Genomic DNA, 25832 nt, shown 5'->3' on the forward strand with positions numbered 1-25832 from the left:
CAAAAATAATTTTACATCAAGGTCGGGCAGATATGATCATACTTAGAGGATTATGCTAATATAGTTGAGCAGTAGTTGCATTTAGTTACTTCTCTGAATTATTTTTATCTGTAAAATGCCGAAATATAAGCATAACGTAATATTTTTATTCATCTGATGATCTAATTTTTAAATATCAAACAATTTTTTAATCTGTTACTGAAGTTGCTTCTTTACCAAATACTTTTTTACTCTTAATTTCTTCTATGGCTACTTTTTATTTGAGTAAAAATATGTTGTAGTCATACAATTTTTACTTCAGTGCAATTTTTGTGTACTCTACCCACCTCTGATTAGCACACAAGTTACCATATTTGGACAATTGTTTGTCAATTTACGACTCAACATGTTAAAATTAAAATTAAAACATGAAATGCCATTGTGTGTAATGAATCTATACAATAGTTTTACTTCTGAAGCTAATCTCAAGCAAGAATTGCAGTCTTCACTTTCATTTTATTAGTTTAAAGTACAATGCAAGTGGGAGAAATTAATTTAATAACTATTGAAATGCAAACAAAATGCTTAAATCTAAAGGTTTACTGAAATAAAAATAGAACCAAATAGTTAACCTTAATAAAATTCAAAAAAGCAAAAGTGCCTTATGGAAGCAGAGGCACGACCTACAATCTAGCATAAAGGTAAAGTTTTGAATTCAAGCACGGTTCACAGTGTTAGTGTCTGCATATTTTACAGCAACAGCATCGGGGTAATAACTTTCCTGGAACTGCAGTTAAAACATAAATGAATAGTAACATTTTTAAAGAATAGAAAACTATTTTGACTTTAACCTTTCAAGACAGGTCACATACAATACTGTCATCCTCCTATTCTAAAGTTTATTTGCTTACTGTTGATGTATAAAACAGCAGTTGTATTAAAAAAAACATTTAATTAGAAAAGGATTAAAAATCTAAAAAAAAGGAGCTGAATAATCATAACAGTGGGAACAGTTTGAGAAGAAAGAGAACAGTGAAATACTTATATCAGAGAACACAATGGGGAAACTTTATACTCCATGACGTAAGATGTGGCGATTCAGCTCAGAGACGTTCGTGAGATTTCGTCCACATAGCTCACAAGTAAACGGTTTCTCGTCATGCAGAAGGTCAAAAGCTCCATCCATGGGGGCGAATGCATCTAAAAAACAAGAGGTTAATCATTACTATATAAGTTACCTTTTGAATGTTAACATCCTCTCATGATATTAAAAATGTCCAGAGTATTACTTCTATAAGAATAAATAAAAAATAAAAATTATCAGACTAAAACTGTACTAATATGAGAATAATATTATTTCTGAAGCAAAGCCATAATATTAAGAAAATAAAGTCGAATGAGAACGAAGTCATCATATTTAGAGTGAAGTCAATATTGCGAGAATAAAGTTGTATGACAACAAAGTCATACTATTACAGCAAAAAAGTCAAATTACAATAATAAAGTTGAAATAATAAGAGAATAAAGTCACGATATTACAAGAATAAGGCTATAATATCTAGAGAATAAACATAATACGAGAACAAAGTCATAACATGACATGAATATGGGAAACATCATATTCACAAAACATGGCTTCAAGTGGACAGATATGAAAGTAACCAATTTACTTTTAATATTTTCATTAACCCTGTAAGACTATTATTACTGCTCTAATAATAGATACAAATTTCCTAAGAAGAAAATTGTAATATTGTCTATATTTATCCACGAATGACAGTTCTGTGTATTAAATGATACATACATATACAGTTTGTATTTGTATGTGTATATGTAAGTGCAGATAAGATTCTAATCGTTTGAAAACTTTGTGGTTGGGGTTGGATGGGCAGGAAACCAACAAAAAACTACAAATTGGGGCGTGCTCCGGTGGCGTAGAGGGTAGCGCGCCCCACGTTTGGAGGCCTTCAGTCCTCGACGCGGCCGTCGCGGGTTCGATTGTGGTATAAGGGACACTAGAGCCCACAAAAAGACCCCCTGGTGGGGGAAAAAAAAAAATAAAAAACTACAAATACACTGAGTACTAAGGACCCATTAGGGCAACATTTACCTTCCCACCAGAGCTGGACAATAAATCAATAACAGATTGACACGTGATCAATATCAACAGATAACACATCTGATAGAATATTCAATAATTTCACTGAACTCCAACCCAGATCGCACAGCATTCTGGGGGATGTACAAAACATAAGAAAAACAATCCTACCATCATGAAGATGTGGGGAAACCTGAACCTTGCACTCGTTTTTCTTAACTTCAACTTCTCCGTCCGTCTTCTCCATTTGCTCATCCTCCTTTTCCTCCTCACATTGTTCGAGATGGCGTGGCTCTTCCTTCGCACACTCCTCAAGTACTGCTTTTTCTCTGTTCGGTTCAGAGTCATCCTTAATGATTTTTGGACTCTGGCTTTGCTCCCGTTTAAAGTTCACCATCAAGCTGCCCAAACTCCCCCTGTGGGCCAGTTTGAGTCGAGTTTGACTGGGGGAAAGTGTCAGTAAATGCGGCTCAAACCTGAAACCCTCTCGAAGCTTTGACGTGTTTCCCTGTGGAGAATTCATTTTTGTTGTGGCTGGATTTACAATAATGTCTTGAATTTTGAGGTTCTGAGCCAAAGATGTGCTGCAAACTTTATCGTTTATCTCGTTGTCTGCTCCATTCCCCTCTGTCGTTTGTTCCATTTTAACGGTTCTCTCCTGACCTGCCCTCTTGTGCGGTTTGTGCAGGCTCCCGTCTTCGTCCAGCCGCAGGACGTGACACACAATGTCATCTTCTACCATCGCCTCGATGCTCTGGGATTTACAGTGATTCTCCGTAAAATGCAGCCCATCGGCCTTTGCATCGGTTATTTTACCAGATGTCAAACTCCTCCGTGCAACTTTTTCATCCTGTCTGTCAGTCAGTGTGGTTTGGTTCTTCCTGCAATCGTTGTATTTAATATCTGCATCACTGCAATCTTCAGCCTTTGGTTCAGTATTTTTTTCATGCTGCTCTTTTGCAGGTTGATGGAAGGCTACATTCTGGTCTCGTGCTTGTGTGTCCTGCTCGTGTCTTTGCAGGACGGAAGTGTTTTGCTGAATAATGTCAGAACCAGAACTGTTGGCAGGTGTTTTTCCATTTTCCTCCTGCTCCTCAGGTTCATGTTCTTCCTTCATTGGAAACATCATGTTCTCTGTGGAGTGATAATCTGGAATGCTGTCAGTTTGTGGAATGTCGTCACGGTCAGGGGTAAATTCCTCGGCTTCCAGCTCGTCGCTGTCGGAGCCGTGACTAATGTTGGCTTCGGGTCGGGAACCCGTCCTTGCTTCCAGCTGATCCAGGCTCACCTGACCCACGAGCTCATGGTTTCTTAAAACCTGCAGAAAATATTTAAATATTAATCCAGAAGACTTCATGAGTATGCAGATATGATGGATGGATGGGCAAACTGGTGGATGAATGGACAGATAGTCAAATGGACAGATAAATGATGAATGGATGGATGGATGATCGGATGGAAGGGCAAATTAGTGGCTGGATGGATAGGAAGGCGAATAGATAGATGATGGATGGATGGATGATCAGATGGATGGATGGATAGTCAAAGATAAATGATGAATGGATGGATGAACAGATGGATGGATGGATGATCAGACGGATGGATGGATGGATGAATGGACAGATAGTCAAATGGACAGATAAATGATGAATGGATGGATGGATGATCGGATGGAAGGGCAAATTAGTGGCTGGATGGATAGGAAGGCGAATAGATAGATGATGGATGGATGGATGATCAGATGGATGGATGGATGGATAGTCAAAGATAAATGATGAATGGATGGATGAACAGATGGATGGATGGATGATCAGACGGATGGATGGATATTCAAAGATAAATGATGAATGGATGGATGATCAGATGGATGGGCAAATTGGTGGATGGATGGATAGGAAAATGGATAGATAGATGATGGATGGATTTTTCGAGACTTTTATTTCTGCAATTTGTTTCCAGTATTGATGGAAATAGCTGCATATCTAAAACGAATCCTTAAATGTTTCAGGAATAACAAAATGTGATTTAAAGAAACAATTACTGATCTCTGAAAGTATTATTATAGAATATTTATTTTAATTATCCATCAGCTGGAGAGTTCTCAAGCACTGGCTTTATCATTTTAAGTTTTGAGGTTAAAACCAGTTCAATTCCAACCAAAAGCCACAATAAAAACTAAAATCTGTCCAACACAAACTTTTCCTTTCACAGCGGACAGCTGGCTGAGCAAATAGACTTCAAGGAATGTCAGTGATGCAGAGAAGACGCCTCCTCACCTGATGCTTATCACTCAGGTGTGCCTCCAGGTCTGTGAGTCGAGTGCAGTCAAAGTAGCAGAGTCGACACTTGTAAGGTTTGACGTCGTCGTGCCTCATCATGTGCAAGCGCAGGTTTTCAGCGCTACCGCTGCTGAAAGTGCATTTGTGACAGCGAAAGACGATGCCTTGCAGGTATCGGGAAAGTTTTGGGCGGCGAACTTCTATGGGCATGACACGCTCCTCTGAAATGAAGCAAAAAAACAAACAAGAAGCGGGGTTGAAAATAAAACGACACATCAGAGGGCGGGAATCTCGTAGAAAATTTGGCGCACCTCGATGCAAGACGATGTGGTCGATCATGTTGTTCTTGTTCTTGGTCTGGTAGAGGCAGAACGGGCAGCGAAGGTCCTTCAGATAAGTTGGCTTGGATTGGCAGGTGGAGTGGCCCGTCTCTATATGCATCTCCATGTTTTTCCTTTTTAACATGTAAAAATGCGAACAATTAATCAGATAACAGTAACTGGTTAATCATTAACTTGAGTATACAAACTCAACAAAAGACTGTTTGCTTAAAGAACACACTGAGAGCAGTAAGAAAGTCAAAACTGGACTAAAAATTGATATTTTTTTGGATTTAAAATAAAGAATCCCTTTGTTAGTAAATATTTTTCACCAAAAATTCTTCAAGTGGCGTAGTTTTAGCTTCACATTCTGTAAGAGGAATTTCCTACTAAGGATCTTTTGCTATCCAGCTATCAATTAAATGAAAATGAGTAGGCCTGTCACAATAACCAATAAATCAATTTATCATATGATAACTTAAAACAAGCTCAATAATTTCCATTGGCATGATTTATCACTTTCTCTTTATCTCTCTTTCTACCAAAACCTGGTGATAAAGTCTTCAATTGGTGTTTTGGTTTCAATAGCCTTTTTCTTTGAGGACAATTTTGTTTACAGAGACTTCATAATTTATTTTATTTGATATTTCTGTTGTTTTCATGTGTTCTTGCATTCTTTTGGCATTCCCATTATACTAGTTGAAAACGGTCTCAAAACAACATTATCGTTTGTTATCTCTGGGACAATGTATCCTCCAGCAAAATAACAATTAACGATTTTCCTCTACTGACATATCAACAGTAACTGTTGATATGTCAGTAGAGGAAAATCGTATAAAACAAAGAACAGTTCTCACTAACTGAGACTCGAGTCCGTTCACGGCTTAGAGGCGTTGAAAAGAAACATTTCTCCTAAACGACACACCCCAGCAGGTAGAACCTGGCCTTCTCTGATCATATAAGTAATCTTGGAGTTGTTTTCTTTCCATGGTATCTTCAGTTTTTCTTTTAAGCCACTTATCCATTACTATTTTTAACCAAAGTCATCGGTAAGCTAGCGGTAGCGTCGCACTTCGAGCGGACCTCACGGCAAATTAACGGTCGTTTACATGCAGTAACCCGCGAACCACTAGAGGGCGTCCACGGATCACAGTTTGAAAAGGACTGATCTAAATGTTACTTAATTGATGCCACATTTGACTGCAGCTTACCTTAAACCCGTGTAAAACTCGCAGTCTTTGCACCTTAGGATTTTCTTCCCGTGCCGGTTAGCGTAGTGCCGCCGGATGCTCGACAGGTGCTCTGTGTTGAAGTTGCACATCTCACACTGAAGGTTTCCCTCAGACAAACTGAGTTCATGCAAATTCATGTTAGTTTTGTCCACATTTTGTGCCATCAGGCTGTAGTGGGTCAACTGCCGCTGAACATTTGGAGGCTCCGAATACGACTCTGTGGATTCTGTCAAAAAGTCCAACTGTGTTACCACTTCAGCAATTATAAAAAAGAAAAGAAAAAGAGTAATTCTGACAGATTATATAAGTTAAATCAGATTTAAAGTGAATAACTTGCCTTCTACATCCTCTGGTTCTTCATCGAGTTCAGGCAAGTTGTTCAGAACTTCCTTGTCTGAACTTTGAGAAATTTCCTCATCCTTAGTGCTCGTTTCGATGATTTCCTGCTCAATGATGTCTGTGAATTTGGAAACAGGAAAAACCAGATATTTAGATACACTGAATCAAAAGACAAACATTTTTTTCTCACTGTCTGAAGTTAAAGTTAAATTATTTCTATTTGCTAAATGCCAGAAAACCTGGCAAGAACACTTTTTAGAATTTCTTTTGTAACTTGACTCTGTTAAAAACCGAGTAAGTCTCAAATCTCCGCCTGGATATTTTTGCTTATTTTAATTGTTCAAAGCTCTTTAAATGTCCTGAGCGTAAATAATTTTGCGAATTTCTCTATGACAACTGGAACCTTCAATATCTAGCAATTACTTACAATTAAAAGAGTGTTTCATCGGATTAAAATAAAGAAAAAAACATTTCCTGCAATGGCGGGAGAGAAATTATCGTAATAAATCAATATTGACTGGAAAGTGCAATGTCTCCCCTTTCAGAAACTGTTGGAAATGTTTAGATGCCACAAAGTATTGTGGAGTTACAATACCGCAAAGTTGGCTTGTAAAAATGCGTTGTTGCAGACAAATTTGATTGAACTGATATTTTGGCTAACGTTACTTGTAAGTAAGTTTTGTCTTATTTGAAGTGTATTCAGATATTTGCAATAGAAACCAGACCATAAATACTGGGTAAGAATTTATGTTTTTGTAGTGTAATTTATGTCTAAAGGTATTCTCTTCTCCTGTGTGTGAAATACTGCTGGAAAAAAACTGCTGATTTAGTTGCAGTGAAATACCTTATTTAATAAAAAACAAATCAAAGTGGAAATATTGGGTAGATTCTGACCTTGATGGTTTTTCAGAAAATGACTTTGCCAAAGTACCATGAAATTCGTCCGGTAAGCACAGCAGCCGCAGCGGTAAGGCTTCAGAGTCTCAGGTTTATGGAGGAGGTACTTTTTGATGCTGGTGGGAGAAGAAAAACACACACTTATTAAGAAAATAAGTGCAAAATTAGTTTGACCAGTAAATATCGCCAACCATTCAAAATTAAGGAAATCAGTCAAATTTATCAATGCACCTCTCAAAAAATGTCTTGTGTATGTTTATAAATTCATATGCTAAGCATGATGTTATTTTCTCACTACTGTTAAAAAAATTAAAACAGGTTTTACTGCACAAAAATGTACATTTTTAGTATAGCCTTTTATTTGAAAATAAACACAAAGTGTGTGTTATTCAAGAAGAACTGCTGATCATCAGAACATATGGTTATAAGAATTATCATCACATTTTAGGTTTGTCAGAAGGTTCTGAATTACTGGAAAGAGGTAATTAAGAAATGGAAAGACATGACCGTGGTTATTTATAGGATGGAAAAACTTTATATTTTCTGTAAATCTGCAGATTTGTTCAATACTGGGAGAGGTGGGACAAATATGCCAGAAAACTTAAATCCAATTTTCTTTGAAGTAAATGAGGAACTAGCTAAAGTATAAAAATGTTACTCCACTGCAAAAAATACAAAAAAGTAATTCTGGTCTAGTTTCTAGTGCAAATATATTAACATTTGAAATAAGACAAATGAAGTTAAGACTAACTTATCAAGATATAGAGGGTTGTTTTAAGTAAAGGACTTATTATTGATGAAAAAGCACCAATTTCATTGGCAAATAAATTAACTTATGAGAAAATGTCTTTCTAGAAGTGAAACACTCTGCAAATAGAACAAGAACATTTTCATCAATATTAAGGATTTACTTACAACAAGCTAATATATCTTACTGAGAAATTACTTGTAAGTTAGTTTTGTTTTATTTCAAGTGTTCTAAGATATTTGTTCTAAAAACTGAACAAAACATACTTGATAAGATTTTGTGTTTTTGCAGTGCTAAATGTGGCTACATGTTAATGTTCCCTTTCTGTTTTCTGATTACTTTCACTAAAAAATATGTACATGTTAAAAAGAAAAACAGGAGATGAAACATTTGTTGATCTTTTTCAGATTTATTTAGAGCTTAACAGTGGTTTTTTTTTTTTTTTTTAAAGATTTTGTTGGCTCTAGTGGCCTTTATTTGATAGTTAATTGACAGGAAAGTGGGCAAAGAGAGAAGGGAAAAACACGCGGCAAAGGTCACCAGGCCGGGAACCGAACCCGCGACGGTCGCATCGAGGACCAAGGCCTCCACATATGGGCCGTGCCCAACACCTGCGCCGCCACAGAACACCCGGAGCTTAACAGCGTTGATTGTGTTTTTGTTTCCACCATGGGAAAATCAAAAAAATTAAGTAAAAACAATAAAAAATCCTAAACGTTAAATGATAAGTTTTCCTTACTTGTTTTTGAACTCTGTGTTGATCAGATTGTCCAGTTTCTTAATGGCTCCCAGGGCTGCGTGACTCCGCTCATGTGACCGCAGACCTTTGAGCGACATGAACGTCCGCTGGCACCGTTTGCAGGGGTGTCCGGCCTCTTGTGCTTCAGCCTCTGGATCGACATCTGGGACTTTTGACGATGATGGTGGAGGACTGGAAGGAAGGGTCACGACCTCTACCGGTGCACCCGTCCAGTGGCTGAGCTCCACGATAGTTTCAAATGTGGGGAGATTTTTTTTTTCCTGAGACTCCTGAGAATTAAAATCGCAGAAATTAAACTTGCAACTGCAGCTGGAAGATGTGGTAAAAGATGAAGAGCAGAGCAAAAATAAAAAAGTATTTCTGGACTAGTTTCTACTGGAAATGTCTAAGTACTCTTGAAATTAGACAAAACTAACTTACAAGTGACTTTTCAGTAATATAATAAGAGCTTGTTTTAACTCAATATTTCGTAAAAAAATACTTATTTCACTTGAAAACAAGACATTTTTCCCAATAATCTGCCAATGCAAATAGTAAGTTTTCACAATTATTAGGGAACTTTTTTTACTTAAAACAAGCTACTATTTCTTGCAGAAAAGTGACTTGTGAGTTAGTTTTGTCTCATTTCAAGTGTAGTAAGATATTTGAATCAGAATTTCTTTTTTTATGCCATTGTGCACAAACAAAGAACAGCAAAAAAAAAAAAAATAGCAACTCTTGGAAAAACAGAACTGGGATGTTCAGAATAAATAAATAGATAGATAAATAAACAAACAAATAAATGGAATAAGGTTATAGATCGGTCCGCTGTATGTAGCGCTACAACAACTCTTGGGTCGAAACAGTTTTCTTAGGGAGGCGTTTCAGGGTCTTTACTGGAAACTAGACCGAAAATACTTGGTAAGATTTTGTGTTTTTGCAATGAGTTGAAGAGTAACTTACCTTAGGAGACGGGGGATTTGCTGTTCCACTGGCAAAGCAAAGTTTTTTTTGCGAGGCCTCAACCTTCATCTGGTCTCTGTGGCGATCCAAGTGTCTGGTGAGATATCTAATTCCATGCAGATTCTTTCTGCAGAAGTTGCACTTGTAGAGCCCCGTGCTTTTCTTTCTCACTCCAAATGAAACCACCGTAAAGTCAGATTTGCTCCTCAAGTGATGGAAATTGTTATAATGTTCAATCAGCAACTGGGACGAGGCAAACACAGAGTTGGGGCATTTCTTGCAAATGAGATTTAGCTGTTTTTTTAACTCAATATATCTAAAGGGGAAGTTGTTCTTACGTTTGTTGTACTTTTCCAACTTCTTATAAGTACTAAGCGCATCCAGTTTGTGGAAATATTTGTAATGACACTGGAGATTTTTTCGTGTTAAAGCTGAGTAAGGACACAACTCGCACTTGTAAGATGAGTCTTTTTTCAGCACTATCTTTAAGGGGGCTGCTTTTCCATCTTCCCTCTGAAGCTGTACAGATGTTTCTTCTGCTTTATCTTCATTGTCATCTGGCTTCTCTACTTCAGAGAGAAGCTCAGAAACGGCTGCCTTCCCATGTTCATTTCTACTGTGGTTTATTAGTTTCTTGATTGACGAATGAATTTCTGGACAGCTTTTGCACATATACCCTCTTTTATAGGAGCCTTTGCCTTTTGAGCACCTCACAATGTTGGAGAGGAGTATTTCACCTGTTTCCAGTTCATCTGCTCTCACAGTAACACTTGGGTGCTTCATCTGGCAGTGGGTGAGAGTCCCGTGGTAACTGGTATTCACATATGGACAAGTGGGGCATTTAAAGATCAGCTGTTTTTCTGAGTTATTTTGCTCTTGCTGAGATGACGACTCTTTCTTTTTCTGAAATGGCTTGTAAAGTGGAATGTAGTATTTCTGAAAGGCACCTTTTCCATGAGTCCTTACATAATGCTTTGCAAGTCGTCTTTTAAAAGGATAAGTCTGTGAGCACAACATGCATTTATGTATGCCGTCCTTTGGAGACGCATTGTTGTGCTGCTTAAGCATGTGGCTGTTCAGTCCAAGGTTTGTGCTGCAGACATAAGGACACTGTGGACACTTTATCTTGATGTAGACCTTCTTGGTGTGAAGCGAAGTCTTGGAGACGGACTTAAGCGTTCTATTGGGTTTAGCTAGATTGATTCTAAGGCTCAGCTTTGGTGTAGAAGAAGCTGGTTTGGGCATGTCACTCGTGGTCTCATTGTGGTCCTGTTCGCGGTGCCTTTTCAGTTTATTCAGCGTTGCACAGATTTGTGGGCAGGTTTTACACATGTAGCCACTAAATTTTGAAACTTCATCAGAACCGTTTCCTTTCGCGAAGTCATCACAATCCAACAAACGTGCCATGTCCAGATAAAGGCTGTCCGCCCTGGAGGTGGAGACAGGATGTCTCATCTGGCAATGAGTGAGGACTCCCTGATGACTGGTGTTGAAATAGCTGCAATATGGACACTTGTAGACATGCATGTGCCCTTCAATTTGTTTGGGTTGTTTTTTCACATTTCTGCTGTTGAGGTGTTTTATTCCAGTGTGAACGCTCAGACCGCGCTTGCTGTGGAACGTCGCTGGGCATGAAGGGCACTTGATCACATCGGAAGATGAAATTTCTTCATCTGTGTCTTCAAGAGGCACTTGGAAAGATTCAAACAATCCTGGCATTTCGTTGAGGTCATCCAATTCGCTTTTTTCTCTTTTCCCTTTGTCACTTGTGGAATCTTTTACCAGCAAAGGATGAAACTTGTTGCAGTGGCGTGTAAGATAGCGCTTTGCGTTACTTTTGAAAGTACATAATGTGCAATGGTAAGGCCGATCTTGGTCCTTTTGTGAACTTTGGGAAGTCTGGCCTTGAGAGACTGATTTTAGTTCAGTTTTCTCCTCTTTTGAATGTAATTCTTTGATACCGACAAATAACCGAGCCTTCACAGTTGCAAGGCTCATCTGCTTGCAGCCCGGATGTCGGTCCTGGTAGTGTTTATGGACCACCTCTGCTTTTTTGTGACTGAAAACACACCACTCGCAGTGATAGCCTGATTCTAACGCTCCTTTACGGAAACAAAGTCTTAGAACGGCTGCAACTGAGAGTTTTGAAAAGTGAATTTTCCTCATATGTGACATCAAAAGGAACACATACTGAGTAGTAAATGTGCAGTATTTGCATGGAAGCCTTCTATGCGTTTCGGGGTTAATTACCGAGTTGGAAAAGGTTTTGGAAGACATGTTTGTCGCTTCTTTTTTGCCCTCCGGTTTCTCTAGGTTTGCAGCTGACTTCAGAGGAGATTTCTGGAGCTGTTCGAGAACCTTTGACGTGTACTGACGAATATCAGTTTTATTAAAAGGTTGGCAGTGTATTCTGGAGAAATGGTGTGCTACTTCAGTCAACGATCTGTGTTTATAGTTACAATAGTGGCAGAAGAACATCTCCTTGTCCTCTTCTTTTATTATCGGAAGAGGTAATTTTGAAGAATACAACCCGTTCTTTTCAATCTTCTCACGGACCAAAGCTGAATATTTAAGAACACTCTTCCGACTGGAATGTTTGTACTGGTGGACTTTGATTTGATGAGCAATGATTCCCTGTGTTGATGGATTTCCAAGATTGCACAGATGGCAGAAGTATAACTGGTCTACATGCACACTGACTTCAGTTTTTCTAATCTGGGCTTTAGGTTCGCTGCTGTTTTTTACGTGACTACTTGTTTTAAAAGTGATTGGATTCTTATTTTCAATCACCTCAGCACTATACTGTATGATGTCTTCTTTTGACAAGAGCATTTGGGCAGCATGTTTTGCATTATGATGACCAATAACACTTCTGATTTGGGGACTTGCATAGCTGCAAAACTGACAGTAGTGCATGTTCAGCGGTGAACTACATAAAAATTTGTCAGATTTAGACTTGGTTGTTTCCGTGTTAGGTTTAGAAAGTGACATTTTGGTTGTGCTTTCTTTTTTTGAAGATTTCACACTTTTAGGTATGGAAATCTCTGGTGTTTTCAGAGTAGCTTTTGATGGAAGCTCTGATTGGGACAATTTACCATCCTTTGGCAGAGACGGTGCAGGTTTGAGTTTTACTTTCTGTGAAGACGCTGTTTCATCCGTTGTTTTTCTTATATGTTTGGAGGGGGAGCTCCCTTTTGTGGCATAATCTGCTAGAGATTTCACATTTTCAATTTTCAAATGCTCTGGAGAACCTTTGGAAACTTTGGGTGTCGTATCCTTCTCTTTTATTGGTACTGTGGATTTTTCTTTCTGTAAATTTTTTTTCTCAGGCGTCATTTCACGAGCAAATTGTTTGATTTCATCTAACGAAACTAATTTTTCTGGGTGTTTTTTCTGGTAGTGAACCTGCATAGCAACAGCTGACTTGTGCTCAAACTGACACTTAATGCATTTATACAGCGTTGCATCTGGCCCTGTGGAGGTTGGCGGGTGGCGTGAAAGCGTAATTTCCACCTCTTTATGTAGTGTGCTGGTTCTATCAGGAGAAAGCGTCACTGCCTTTTTCGAGCTGGATGTTTGTTCACATGTTTTCTGACATTCCTTCACTAAATATTGACAGAACAATAAAGAATTGTCCACTTCCCAAGTCAGATGATTCTGCTTGTAATGGTGTCTTAGGTCCTTCACTTCGCTGCAGGTGAATGTACATGTGAAACATTTAAACTCCAGTTTGAGTTCATTCAGCTTCATCTTGAACACATCTGGAGTCTCTGGGTGTTTTTCTGTGTAGTGCCACTTTAGGTCAACAGTGCTTGGAAACTCAACCGGGCACTCAAGGCAGCGAAAGGTCGCGCTCTGATCAGACGACTGCTGAATGTAGCCAGCGTTGCATCGGACATACGGGTGATCGCTGGCATAATGAGAGGACACAAGCCCGGAGCTCACATTGCTGTAGTCACAGTGCTTACAGAAATAAACTTTGGGGTGCGGCGGGTCTCTGTCAACAAGCTTGGCCTTCCTTTCCTCTTCTTCGTCACTGACTTCAAATGAAAACTGTGTACTGCCTGAAGGTTTGCTAGTTTTATTTTCAGTTGCTTCTTCTTCTAGTTTGGGTTTCTTACTTGCTGGAGCTTTTAAGCTTTCATTACTGGTCTTTCTGCCAACCTCGCTATTTAACATATTTGTTTGTTCGGCTTGAGAATCGGATCCTCCTCGCTTAGAATGGTAAAGATGGTCAGCATGTTTAAAAACGTCTGACGGTCGAAAAGATACATCAATCTGAGGGGTTTCCTCTAAACTAAAAGGGTTTTTTGTATCACTAGCTAACTTGAGCTTTACATTTGATCCAGATGTTGCTGTGAAATACTTTGTGATGGTTTGCGATGATGGCCTCTTGTATATTCTGAGATCCTTGGATGAGGATGCCTCTTCAGCTTCATCGTGTTGGTTTGATGTCGTGACAGGTGTCGTAATAGTTTCATTCAAGTTGGGGCTTTCAGTTTGCCCACACTGTGTCTCATGCTTCGTTAAAACGTCTCGACTGCAAGTCTTAAAATCACAGTTCCTGCACGTAAAACTCTTTCCTGCACTTCTGCTCTTCTCTGTGTTGACCTTTTTACTCTCAGCATATTTTAAGCCGGCGTCTCTCAGACATACATCTATGTCCAAGCAATGTACCTTGTTGAGATGTTCGAAGAGATATACCTTAGATTTGAAAATTAGGGTGCATTTAGAGCAACAGAAAGACTTTGGCAGGCATTCTTGGGGAACTGTCTCCTCCATGTGTCCAAAGGTGGAAAACTGCACTGGATCTAAAAATTACAAGGGAGGAAATATAAGGGGAGCTACACGGCTTTAATTAAAACAAGTTTACAAAAGAAAGAATGTGGATTGTCATGATAATACATACCACTTTGCATTTCATTCAGTTGCTTCCCGTTAAAAACCCACTACGGCACACCTGAAGGATTAACAAATAAAATTGTTTCCATTAATGAGAATGCAGTAAATGTACCATATAGATTAATTTGTATTTTGTTGAAAACTGCAAAAGTTAAAGGTTAAAAATGACGCCACTTTTTCCCTTTTGTGCTTTAGAAAATCAGCTGATAAGCCCACCTCTGTATTTAACTTTTCTGTCCTGAACGTCCTGCAGACAGGACACATAAACTACTAGAACCCTAACAAAACCTCCCCAAAACATTTAGGGGTACAGATATAGACATGTAGTGACTCGCGGTGCAACTATATTATACTCACACATGAAGATAAACACGAAAAAAGGCTTACAAGTCAATGTTTTGAGGCGCTGCAGCAGAAAAACACAAATAGACACGTTTCCGCCATTTTTCCCGCGAGTAAATCTGGCCTTCCTCCCTCCTCCTGCTCGGATTCTTTCTCTTCCTCTTCTCGGTTGATCGAGAGTCGAACTGGTCGATTCTCATTACCGCCACCTTGAGGATTGAGTGCACTCCAAAAATATTCAGAATAAACAATCTGACATTTATTCCTCAGTTATATCACAAGAAGAATTGTGATAACTTTATAATTTGTAATGCTGATACAAAATTTTTTCAAAGCATATTATTTTTGGTTTTCTTGGAAAAAATACAAATGCGGGCAGAAGACTGGCAATTAATCTAATTATTATATTTGGCAAATTTTATACTCACAAGTGAATTTTTTTTATCCTCTTGACCATATTTATTTATTTACTTATACAGTTTTTGTTAAAGACATCAAATATTTATCCACTACTGCAAAGAGCACAAATAGAAAAGCTGTAAACACAGAATAATGTTGTAAATCATTGTATATTTTTAACTTATCATAATGTCTGTTTTTGTTTGGTTGTTTTTACTCCAATGTATATAATTATACTTTACTGCCATATTGTTTTTCATTATTTTTGTGAACAGAGATGTTTTCTCAATAAATAAATGAATACATACATACATACATACATACATACATACATACATACATACATACATACATACATACATACATACATACATACATACATACATACATACATACATACATACATACATACATACATACATACATACATACATACATACATACATACATACATACATACATAAATCGGTATATGCTCACACTTTCAGTTGAAATTTTCTTTATTACACTTAAGGCTGCTAGGTATATTTGCAAGTTTCCACACAAATAGGCAGACAGAGGCAGACAGAGAGCCAGAAGTCTGATTTAAAGAAAAAAGTGTAGATAAGTAAAACGTCCCAGAATAAAGTATTCGTTTGATATAAAGGAAATGTTATGAGAGTAACATGCTGTAAGACGGTGTGGTCAGAAAATTAAATAAATTCTGGAAACAGGCAATCTTCTTTGCACTTCACTTGCGCAAAAACATCCATCCATCCATTTTCTTTACACCCTTCTTCCCTAAATGGGGTCGGGAGGGTTGCTGGTGCCTATCTCCAGCTGCGTCCCGGGCGAGAGGCGGGGTACACCCTGGACAGGTCGCCAGTCTGTCGCAGGGCAACACAAAGACACACAAGACAAACAACCATGCACACACACACTCACACATAGGGAGAATTTAGAGAAACCAGTTAACCTGACAGTCATGTTTTTGGACTGTGGGAGGAAGCCGGAGAACCCGGAGAGAACCCACGCATGCACAGGGAGAACATGCAAACTCCATGCAGAAAGATCCCCGGCCAGGAATCGAACCCAGGACCTTCTTGCTGCAAGGCAACAGCTCTACCAACTGCGCCACTGTGCAGCCCCTTGCGCAAAAACATTCAACATAAAATTGTAATTATTACCCTCATTTCTGGTTTTAGTTTTTGGTTAGATCTCCTAGTCAACTTTCAGGGACAAAATAAGCAGCTTTGCCTGGAGTTTAAAGCCGTACGTTATTCGTTCCACTTCTTGTTGTATTCGTTTCCTGCGGACAATAATACTGAACGTACCGCAACAGTAGAAGCGCTCTACAGCGCTAGGTCGCTTATTTTCTTTGGGATTTTTTTTTAATTGCAGTTTTAAATTATAAAATGTGCAGCTGACCGAAGAGAAACGTCATGTTCCCTAACAGGCTGAGCAGGCGGTTAACTCTGACGGCTCTGAGATGGAGCGCTGTGAGTCGGACCTGTCCCCCGTCCTGTCTCTCCACCCTGTCCAACTGCTTCCTGCAAAACCAAACAGCGAGGAATAAAGACGGCTTCCATTCAGAATCTGCTGTGTTGAGAGGAGCTTTGTGCAGCCAGTGTCGGTTTAAGTCGAGACCCAGAGAAACCCAGCGCAGGTCGTTCAGTCTCTCTGGTGCTAATGTGGTGAACTCGGCTCCTGCTCATGTCCAGCCTTACCTGAGACTGATGAGGCTGGACAAACCCATCGGTAACTGCATTCATTCCCTCTGAAAGACACACCTTACTGTTAATCAGAGAGAGGTAGAGCATGGGGTACCGTTTGTAAAGTTGCACAGTAAAAAAATAACACTAATAATTTGCTTTATGTGTCAAAGTCATATTTTCACCATGTTATTCACAGTTTTTTAAATGCCAGAAGTATTAAGTTAGTCGGCAAGATAAATGTTAAGTTTGGCAAATACATAGTATTTATTATTTATTTTGGGAACTAAATATTTAGTTCCCAACTAAATACTGAAAACTATTTAGTTAATAAGTAATTTGAAAGGTAAGTATTTAGTTTGTAAATCAAATTTTTAGCTTGTGAATTACATATTGAGTTTGGTACTCAGGAAAATATGACTTTGAAAAATTAACACCCACTTTTTTTTTACAATGACAGGTTAAATAAAGCAAATTATTGCTGTTTTTCTTTTACAATGTAACTTTACAAATGTCATCTTTATTAGAGTATCCCAAAATTGTATTTAAGAACAGAACTCACTACATTTACTCAGTTATACTTTCTTGAGTAACTTTTTGGAATAAAAATACTTTTAGAAGTAGTTTTGCTACACTGTACTTTTTACTGTTACTTGAGTAATATTTTTATAAAGTATCTCTGGTGTAATATTTCTGGATACTCTACCCACTGTGAGTAACTTCACTGAATGAAGAAAAAAAACAAAAAAATGCATGAGATACAGAAATATCTACAGTTTAAGCTCATATAAGACTTATTCTTTGTTTTTCTAATATTATTCTCTATTTTCTGAGTCTGCTGTGACATTTGGCACCCTGTTCTAATCTAAAATATATTTACATTACTGACTTTAAGTATTAGTTCCATAGTTTCTTATAATTTGGAAAAATACTGCCTGAATATGTTATTTGGAATTGATTATTTTGTTCTAGTCTATAAAATACCAGAATTTGGACCTAACTTTACATTTTTGTCTGCCTGATGACATTATTTTTAAATATTCAATCAGTTACTTGGTACTTTTAACCAGATACATTTTTACTCTTACTAGAGTAAAAGTGGATTAAAAAAGTAGTGCTACTCTTACTTGAGTATAATATTTGGGTACTTTATCCACCTCAGCTTAGGAGTAGCAGTACTGCAACATATTTTTATTCACGTAAAAATGTAGCTGTCCAAAAAATACTCAAAACTAAAATAAGTATTTTGGGAAAAGGCCGGCTCAAGATCATAACGTCTGATCTGAGCATTTCATCAGACAGATTTCAACCTATATGCAAATTATTGTATTTTAAAGATTTCAATGAAAAAATAAGACAAACAAATGAATAATAAGTGTGGTGGGAAATGCCAAAGTCAGGCAGAAGAAACATGTTTCCAATGCATATTTTTTTCAATACAAACCTTAAGAAACTAATACTTGCTGTCTGTAAGTACATGCTGGATGAAGGTAAAGTAGTCAAAATGACTTGCAGCTTACAAACACTTGATTTGATTGATGTTCAGAGGGATGAAATATCTTTGATGTTTGAGTTTATTTCAGGTGGATTCTGAGGAATGCATTGTGAAAATTGTGCGATTAAATAGAAAACTAAGAATAGTTTGCATAAAATCAGAAGGAAAAGTCACTGACAGAATAATATCTGCTAAAATGAATGAATTGACGAATATTGGAAAACACCACAAGTAAAACAAGTTTTCACAGAAGAGCTGATTTTTAATTAGAAATATGATTGGATAGATTGAGGAGCCCTGAAATTAAAAAGAAAGTCTTTGTTGTTTAGTCTGTCATTGCTTTCAGAAAAAGATTCAGTTCAATCAATCAATCAATCAATCCAACTTTATTTGTATAGCACATTGCAGCAGCAAGGCATTTCAAAGTGCTTTACATCAAATCAAACACAAAAATACAATGCAACATAGAATCAACAATAAAAACACAACATCAAGTCAGATTCCGTCAATAAATTTGCAATTGATTACGTTTCGAATACAACTCTAAACAAGTGGGTTTTTAGTTGAGATTTAAAGGAAGTCAGTGTTTCAGCTGTTTTACAGTTTTCTGGAAGTTTGTTCCAGATTTTTGGTGCATAGATGCTAAATGCCGCTTCTCCTCGTTTGGTTCTGGTTCTGGGGATGCAGAGCAGACCAGAACCAGAAGACCTGAGAACATGCATTAATGCGTTGCTAAGGCTTTGCTCAAACAACTTCAGTCAGATCACAGTTAATCCTCCGCTGGGCATAGTTTCCTCTTGGCTGAATTTCTATTTTTAGTCCTTTTTTTCATGCTTTGCAGATAATCCTCTTTTAAATTCAGCAGCATCTCGTTTTTAGGAACATGGCTGCTCTACCTTCCTTGTACGTGGAGCATCGCCTTGGCAGCGGAGCCTGGATGTCTGCCGGATGTCGGGATGCTTGCCCTGTTTGGTACCGGTGCCCTGCTGATGAGGGGCGCAGGCTGCACCATCAACGACATGTGGGATAAAGACTTTGACAAACAAGTAAAACAAACTAACATATTTATTATTATTATTTTATTGTATCCTTTATTTAACTGGGTAAAAACCCTATTGAGATCTAGATATCTTTAAAACATTAAAAAGCCTTTGAGCATATAGTTTTAATGCAAAGTGTTTCTGTAGCCATCAAATTTTCTTTTTTTTTAGTTTATTATCAAATAGTGCATACAAAACATATAAAATAGACTAACAAGCAGAGGTATTAATCAATAAATTAACTACCAGTCAATTAGGTAAGACAACAAATAACAACAATAAAAATAAAATAAAGAAAACCAACACAAAAAGGAGATATACATTAAAATGGACAAAACAGAACATAACCAAGTGGTGTCACAACAAAAAATTTAATAATTTTCATATATGTGGGTTAGGATACTTTGTCTTAGTTTGATTAATTTACTGGTATTTAATTATTATACCAGAACAAAGAATAAATAAGTAAATAAATTAAGAAATTTGTGATTCTATTAGTAGGTTCTTCAATTTCTCCTCTCTTCCCTTGTCTTTTTTTCTGCAGTGGGATTGAAATGGCAGTTAGAATTATGAAATATATTTTATTGGAATATTCAAACTGAATTTTATTTATTGCTGATTGTTTCTCCATTGATATCTGTTATGTGAGAGGATCTTGCCATTGTGACCTTTTTCCTGTTTTTCCAGGTAAGCATATTGTTTACTTGGTGACAGTCATATATTTATCAGTCTGAGGTGAAGTGGTGACGTTTCTGTGCAGGTGGCCAGGACAGCCTGCAGACCGATCGCTTCGGGGGAGATTTCACGGATGCAGGCGCTGGTTTCCCTCGGAGGACAACTCTCCCTCGCTCTCTGTGTTCTTCTGTGTCTCAACTACTACAGGTAACCAAGTGCAGCTTATTAAGTTTGTTTTCAAACATTGCGAACAAGAAAATTTAATTTTTAAAGCTTTTTATTGAAATCCGACTTGCAGTGCTGATCAAAGGTTTACAGATACCAGTAATTGCTTTTAATTGGTAAATAGACTAAATTTATGGGGATTTTCCAGTCATGCTGACCAATCACATTCATACAGATTGATAAGTGCCTTGCAGAGGGTACATCAACATGAAGCTGAAGTTGAACCCACGACCGTCCGATTTTAAGAAGACTTCTGTACCCACTGAGCCACATATGAAGAAATGGGATCCAAGTTTAAAATTATGCATACAGAATTGCAGACCTCTAATATTCTGTTATATGTCCCTTTTTAAGTTGCATTATTTTAGTACTTGATTTTTTGTATTAAATTAGTAATTATAATGACGTTTTTGTAAATGTACTCTCTCTTTTTTATGTCAGGATTATGCTGATACAGAATGCTGCTGATGTTAATGGGGATCTCAAAAAATATATAGATAATTGATTAATTGGATAAAAATATTGGCAAGTTTTTTTACATATATTTTATTGAATTTTCTTTTAGGACACGACAATCTTAACATTGGAAACATGTGCTTATACACACTTACGTTCACTCAAGCCTGCATATATCATGTTTAGTTCCAAAAATATACAAAACCTTTCAGATTAAGACTGAGACAATGAAAAGATGATATATAAATAGAAGTTGTAGTCAAGACACTCATTATTAAACTCCGCCTTCAGTCCCTGTGGTCCTTATGTACGGCTCCCAGAGGTTGTCAAAGTCCCGCTGTTTACCCTTGTGATGTACATTAGTTTTTCCAGTCCAAGCGAATTTGCAATTTCTTTCTTCCAGAGTCCCAGGGAAGGGTGTCCATGCTCCTCCAGCAAAATGCAATAAATCTCTTGGCTTGAAGAAATCCATATTGTATCTATTTAGTGCTCTTCTCTGATTGTTTAAATTCCATTGGGTTTATTCCTAGTACACAGAGTGTAATGTCTAAAGGGACTTTCACCTTAAACAAATCAGATAGAGACTTGATAACATCCTTCCAAAATGTCTGGATTTTAAGACAATCCCACAGACAATGAAGAGTTTGTTTTTCAAATAAACATTTTGTGCAAGTATCTGGAATATCACTGGACATATATCGTAATATTGGCTTGTTTAATAAGATCTTGCAGGAAGTGCTTCTTTTTTAGGTTTGAGTCGTAGTTGATGTTGAATTCACTTATTTAAAAATTGGGAGAGTTGGTTGGCAGCCTGAAAAGCCACTGAAAGCAAGTTCTGGTACGAAATGTTCCATTTGTCTAAAAACAAAGAGAGAAAAAGGGCGTTCAGTGTCCCTGACCAGACCAGGTGTGGGAACCGGGGAGTAAGAAGATTCACAATTCAAGACAAAATCAAAGCAAACGAGGAAAAAACAGCTTTGGAAACCCAGACTTTGTATCTTTCAAGGTTGCTAAAAGCTTCACTTACTCAGAGAAGATTGATACGAGTTTTCTCTTCTAAAGGAATTTTCTGTAAATTACAGTATAAACTTATATTCCACGTTGTTAGAAAATCATTTCTTTTTAAAGGTTTATGATTGTGTGTTTGTTTTCTCTTGGCAGCATAGCTCTTGGTGCCTCTTCTCTCTCTCTTGTCATCACTTACCCACTGATGAAGAGGATCACTTACTGGCCACAGCTCGTATTGGGTGAGTGTTTTAGGAAAGTTAGATTTTTCATCTCAAAGCCGTTGCCTCTCCACATCAGTGAAGCTAAAGTCTTGCTCATGTCGCCTCTCTGCAGGGCTCACTTTTAACTGGGGCGCTCTGCTTGGCTGGGCCGCCGTGAAGGGCTCCTGTGATTGGTCCGTGTGCCTTCCCTTGTATTTCTCTGGAGTGATGTGGACGTTGGTATATGACACAATCTATGCTCATCAGGTGATGAAATCAGCTCAATAGACATATTTTGAATCATAAAAAAGTGTTTTCCTTCTAGACTAGTCGTTATTGGAGTCAGTGTTAGTTACTGTTTTGTTCAAGAAAAGCTGCTGTCCACCTTAAAGGGAGGTTATCATGAAAAATTCATATTTTGCATATTTATACACTTTCATTTGGGTCTCTTCTGCTTCTAAGAAAATCTGAAGTGCTTAAAAACAACATCCAGATGTTTTTTGGCAATAAGTTAATGCATTTTGGCGTCTCAAAAATGATCTACTTCAAAAGCCTCACTGCTGTGTCCTAGCAACCCCAGCCCAGCCCGTTACCTAGCAACCCAACTCTAGGACGTTTGGTTAGCTGGTTTAACCGCTGTATATGCTGTACAGCTGCTGAAAAAGTGTTTTATTATTGACTTACCATTTAGAAACCACTTCCTTTATTCTTTTTCGTTGTACAGCGATCTCTTCTGCTTTTCAAAGATGTGTGGATATAGAATTATGCATCTGGTTGCACCCATTTTCACTTGAGAGTGTAAATGTTGAGTTGGGGGGCATGGCCAGGAGATTATATATTTATTACAGTGACTTTTTATCTAAGAATAATTTTGTGCACATATGGCGGGGAAGTTTCATTGCTGTTGACAATTCACACCTTTGGGGCGCCAGTGACACCTGGTGGCCAGCGGAAGTCATAAATAACAACCTCTTAAAAATACAACTTCTTTCTTTTTCTAATTTATAGTAATTAATGATCAAATAATTTTTTATATATAATGTATTAAAAATGAATTTGGATCTATACACTCGTTGCCTCAAGCAGAGGAGTTCAAGAATATCTGTCTTGCCGTTTTTCCTACTTCCAAACCAGGTACAACTCCAACTACCCCCAGTTATGACTCGTAAGGCGAAATTCGCGTTTGACCGTATTTCACACGTTTAAATCATACAACTTACGGAGTGCTTTATTATTATTATTTTTTAGCTTATCTATTAAATGATTGAGTACTGATGTCCTGTTGATGTTTATTACGCAGGATAAAGAGGACGACGTTAAAGTGGGAGTTAAATCCACAGCGCTGATGTTCCAGGAGCGAACCAAACTTTGGCTGAGCGGCTTCACGGCGGCCATGTTGTCTGGGCTGGTCGTAGCCGGAGTCAGTGCCGAGCAAACACTTCCTTATTATGTCGCGCTGAGCGCTGTGGCCGTTCACCTCGCACGCCAGGTGAGGAACATGAAAACGCTCACTACCTGTAGATGCTTTTTAAATCTGAATCTTCTTGTAATACATTTACTTTTTTTCTCTTAGATTTACACAGTGGATATCAACAAAGCTGAAGATTGCTGGAAACAGTTTAGTTCAAACAGAAACCTGGGACTTCTGTTGTTTTTAGGAATTGTTGCTGGTAATTTGCTGAAAGAATCTAAAGAGATATGACTGTAAAATAATGGAAGCCGTTGGATTGCGATTAATATACTTTAAATACTGAAATGTATTTAGGGATTTATTTTATGATCAAAAATGCTGTGCAATTATTTTTATACCATCAAGGATGCGAAATGATAAATCGCTTGGACATATTACTTTGTTTTTGGCTCAAAACAAATAAAATATGTGGGCTAACAGATCACTTTGTGCTTTCATGTTTTGTATGTTGTAAATTTAGCAAAAATAAAGTTAATCTGAATGTTGTAAGATAAATAAACATCCAAACAATTGTGATTAAAGTATCTAAAATTAGATTTTCCAAACAAATTAAGAAATTTAAAAACACTGACTAAAACATTTTTTTCCTCACTGTCTGAAGTTAAATCAGACCAAATTAATTTTTGTTTTAGGTCAGTTGGAATTACCAAAATTATTTCTTGCTACATATATCACAATAATGACAGAGTATGTGAAAGATTTATCCATGACAGTCTTTAAAATCAGAAGTTTAAATACAGAGTGATTATTAAATAATGAAGGAAAGTCATTTCATGGCTTTGGAAACTCTGTCCAGCTGAGTTAACCTCAGTTGGACAGAGTTTTCCTAAATACATGGTAACTCATAATGTTGAGTTTCCATTGATTTAAGAAATGATCTTACCACAATGAAGATTTGAGTAGAGCTCATATTCTATTGTTTTTCAAAATAAATGTGCATAATGGTTAAATATACAGCCTCCTGCCATTTTGAAGCGTTGATTTTATTAAGACTTTATATTTCAGTTGGCCAGTGGGAGGATTGAACCCATGACCTCAGCTTTTTAAGTACCCAACTGTGACCAGCTGAGCTAACCAGCCACACATAATGCTGAGTTTTCATCAATGTAGGAAAAACTTACATGATCTTGACAAAAGCAGTGAAATTCTAAAGTTTTTCAAAATCAACATGAATTATGGTTTAATTTCAAGCCTCCTGCTATTTTGAAGAGTTGACTTTATGAAACACTTTATGTTTCCTTTGGCCAATGTGGGGATTGAACCCATGACCTTGACTTTAGGCAATGTGCCAGTAAGACCTTCTGTTTAAAACCGGAGGTAATTACAACATCCAAATCTATTTAAATATACTATATTGTATATTATTCTTGATTTTCTAATGCCAAACCCCTTGTCTCTGCTTCTATTGGCTAATTCAAACTCATAGAGGTCAGAAGGAGATCACAGAAAACAATGTATCGCATTGAGACATCCTCAGGGACATGTTCTAAGGTCACCCTTCTCCCTGTCCACTGTTCTGTCTGGACACATACACACAAACACGAACGGCTTGGTGAGCAAAACCGGAGTTAATTACAACATTCTATTTAAATATTCTGGATTGTATATTATTCTTGATTATTTAACACTTATTGTTTTTGTCATACTTTAATTGTATTACTCATAAAACTCAGAGCCTGTCTTGGTTTCTATTGTGGTTTGATTATAATTCCTCTTTATCTGATTCTGCAACAAAAAATGTAAACAAACCAAAGACTGTAAAGATGGTATTGTTGACGTTGGTTAATGCTCTAAATTTTTTAAATTGTCTTCAGATGTTACACGGAGGTTGTAATTTCATCCTCTTTTTTCCTCCAAGCATGACCATTGTGTGCAGATCAGGTGTGAGCTGTAAAATAAGAGTGTCACAAAGACTTAAAGCCTTAATAAAATAAATAAAATGCTCAATAATTAAAATTTACTCATATATTTCATAATAGAGCTACTTAATCTCATGGCCGAGAATGTCATACTAATTAAATTTTTCTTTAAAGATTTCAAGTCATTGTAATGTTGAAATACCCAGTACCCACTGAAGTTGTTTTAAAGGCTAAAATTAATATCATTTTTATGCCAAACCGGTTTAATTTAAAACCATTTCAAAAACAACGGCCCAAAGTGCTGAACATTAAAACTCAAATGCATGAGGAAGAGAATGTCTGATCCAGATTAATGTTTGGGAATAATCAGCTAGTTCCAGTAGGGGACAAATATTACTCAGCTTAGAAAGAGAATGGTTCAGCGTGTTCCCCAAGTGAAAACATGTTTTGCCTCTGACCCAATTTCATCAGACCT

General features: G+C 37.4%; 2 protein-coding genes across 4 annotated transcripts; one reads left to right on the forward strand and one right to left on the reverse strand.

Moving 5' to 3' along the window:
- Nucleotides 1-264: 264 nt before the first annotated feature.
- Nucleotides 265-15031, reverse strand: LOC122828839 (zinc finger protein 462-like). Of its 3 annotated transcripts, none has more exons than XM_044112791.1 (11): nt 14884-15031; nt 14504-14554; nt 9595-14405; nt 8632-8921; nt 7142-7260; nt 6246-6365; nt 5888-6134; nt 4668-4810; nt 4354-4577; nt 2249-3395; nt 265-1179 (listed from the first exon to the last, which is right to left on the reverse strand). In XM_044112791.1, the coding sequence occupies exons 2-11, from the start codon at nt 14511-14513 to the stop codon at nt 1049-1051; spliced, it is 7242 nt and encodes a 2413-aa protein (XP_043968726.1). In that variant the 5' UTR covers nt 14514-14554; nt 14884-15031; the 3' UTR covers nt 265-1048. The 3 variants fall into 3 exon arrangements, with proteins under 3 accessions (XP_043968726.1, XP_043968728.1, XP_043968727.1); XM_044112793.1 differs by having other exon boundaries at nt 500-1179; nt 9595-14394; nt 14884-15019; XM_044112792.1 differs by having other exon boundaries at nt 500-1179; nt 9595-14399; nt 14884-15019.
- A 1484-nt stretch (nt 15032-16515) lies between these two features.
- Nucleotides 16516-23919, forward strand: coq2 (coenzyme Q2 4-hydroxybenzoate polyprenyltransferase). The gene is made up of 7 exons (XM_044112795.1): nt 16516-16974; nt 19303-19469; nt 20224-20345; nt 21981-22066; nt 22161-22294; nt 23328-23516; nt 23601-23919. Exons 1-7 carry the CDS (start codon nt 16659-16661, stop codon nt 23727-23729), a joined length of 1143 nt encoding a protein of 380 aa, XP_043968730.1. The 5' UTR covers nt 16516-16658; the 3' UTR covers nt 23730-23919.
- Nucleotides 23920-25832: the final 1913 nt, after the last annotated feature.

This window comes from Gambusia affinis, linkage group LG03 (assembly GCF_019740435.1).
Source record: "Gambusia affinis linkage group LG03, SWU_Gaff_1.0, whole genome shotgun sequence".
In the NCBI taxonomy this organism is placed as follows: Eukaryota; Metazoa; Chordata; class Actinopteri; order Cyprinodontiformes; family Poeciliidae; genus Gambusia; species Gambusia affinis.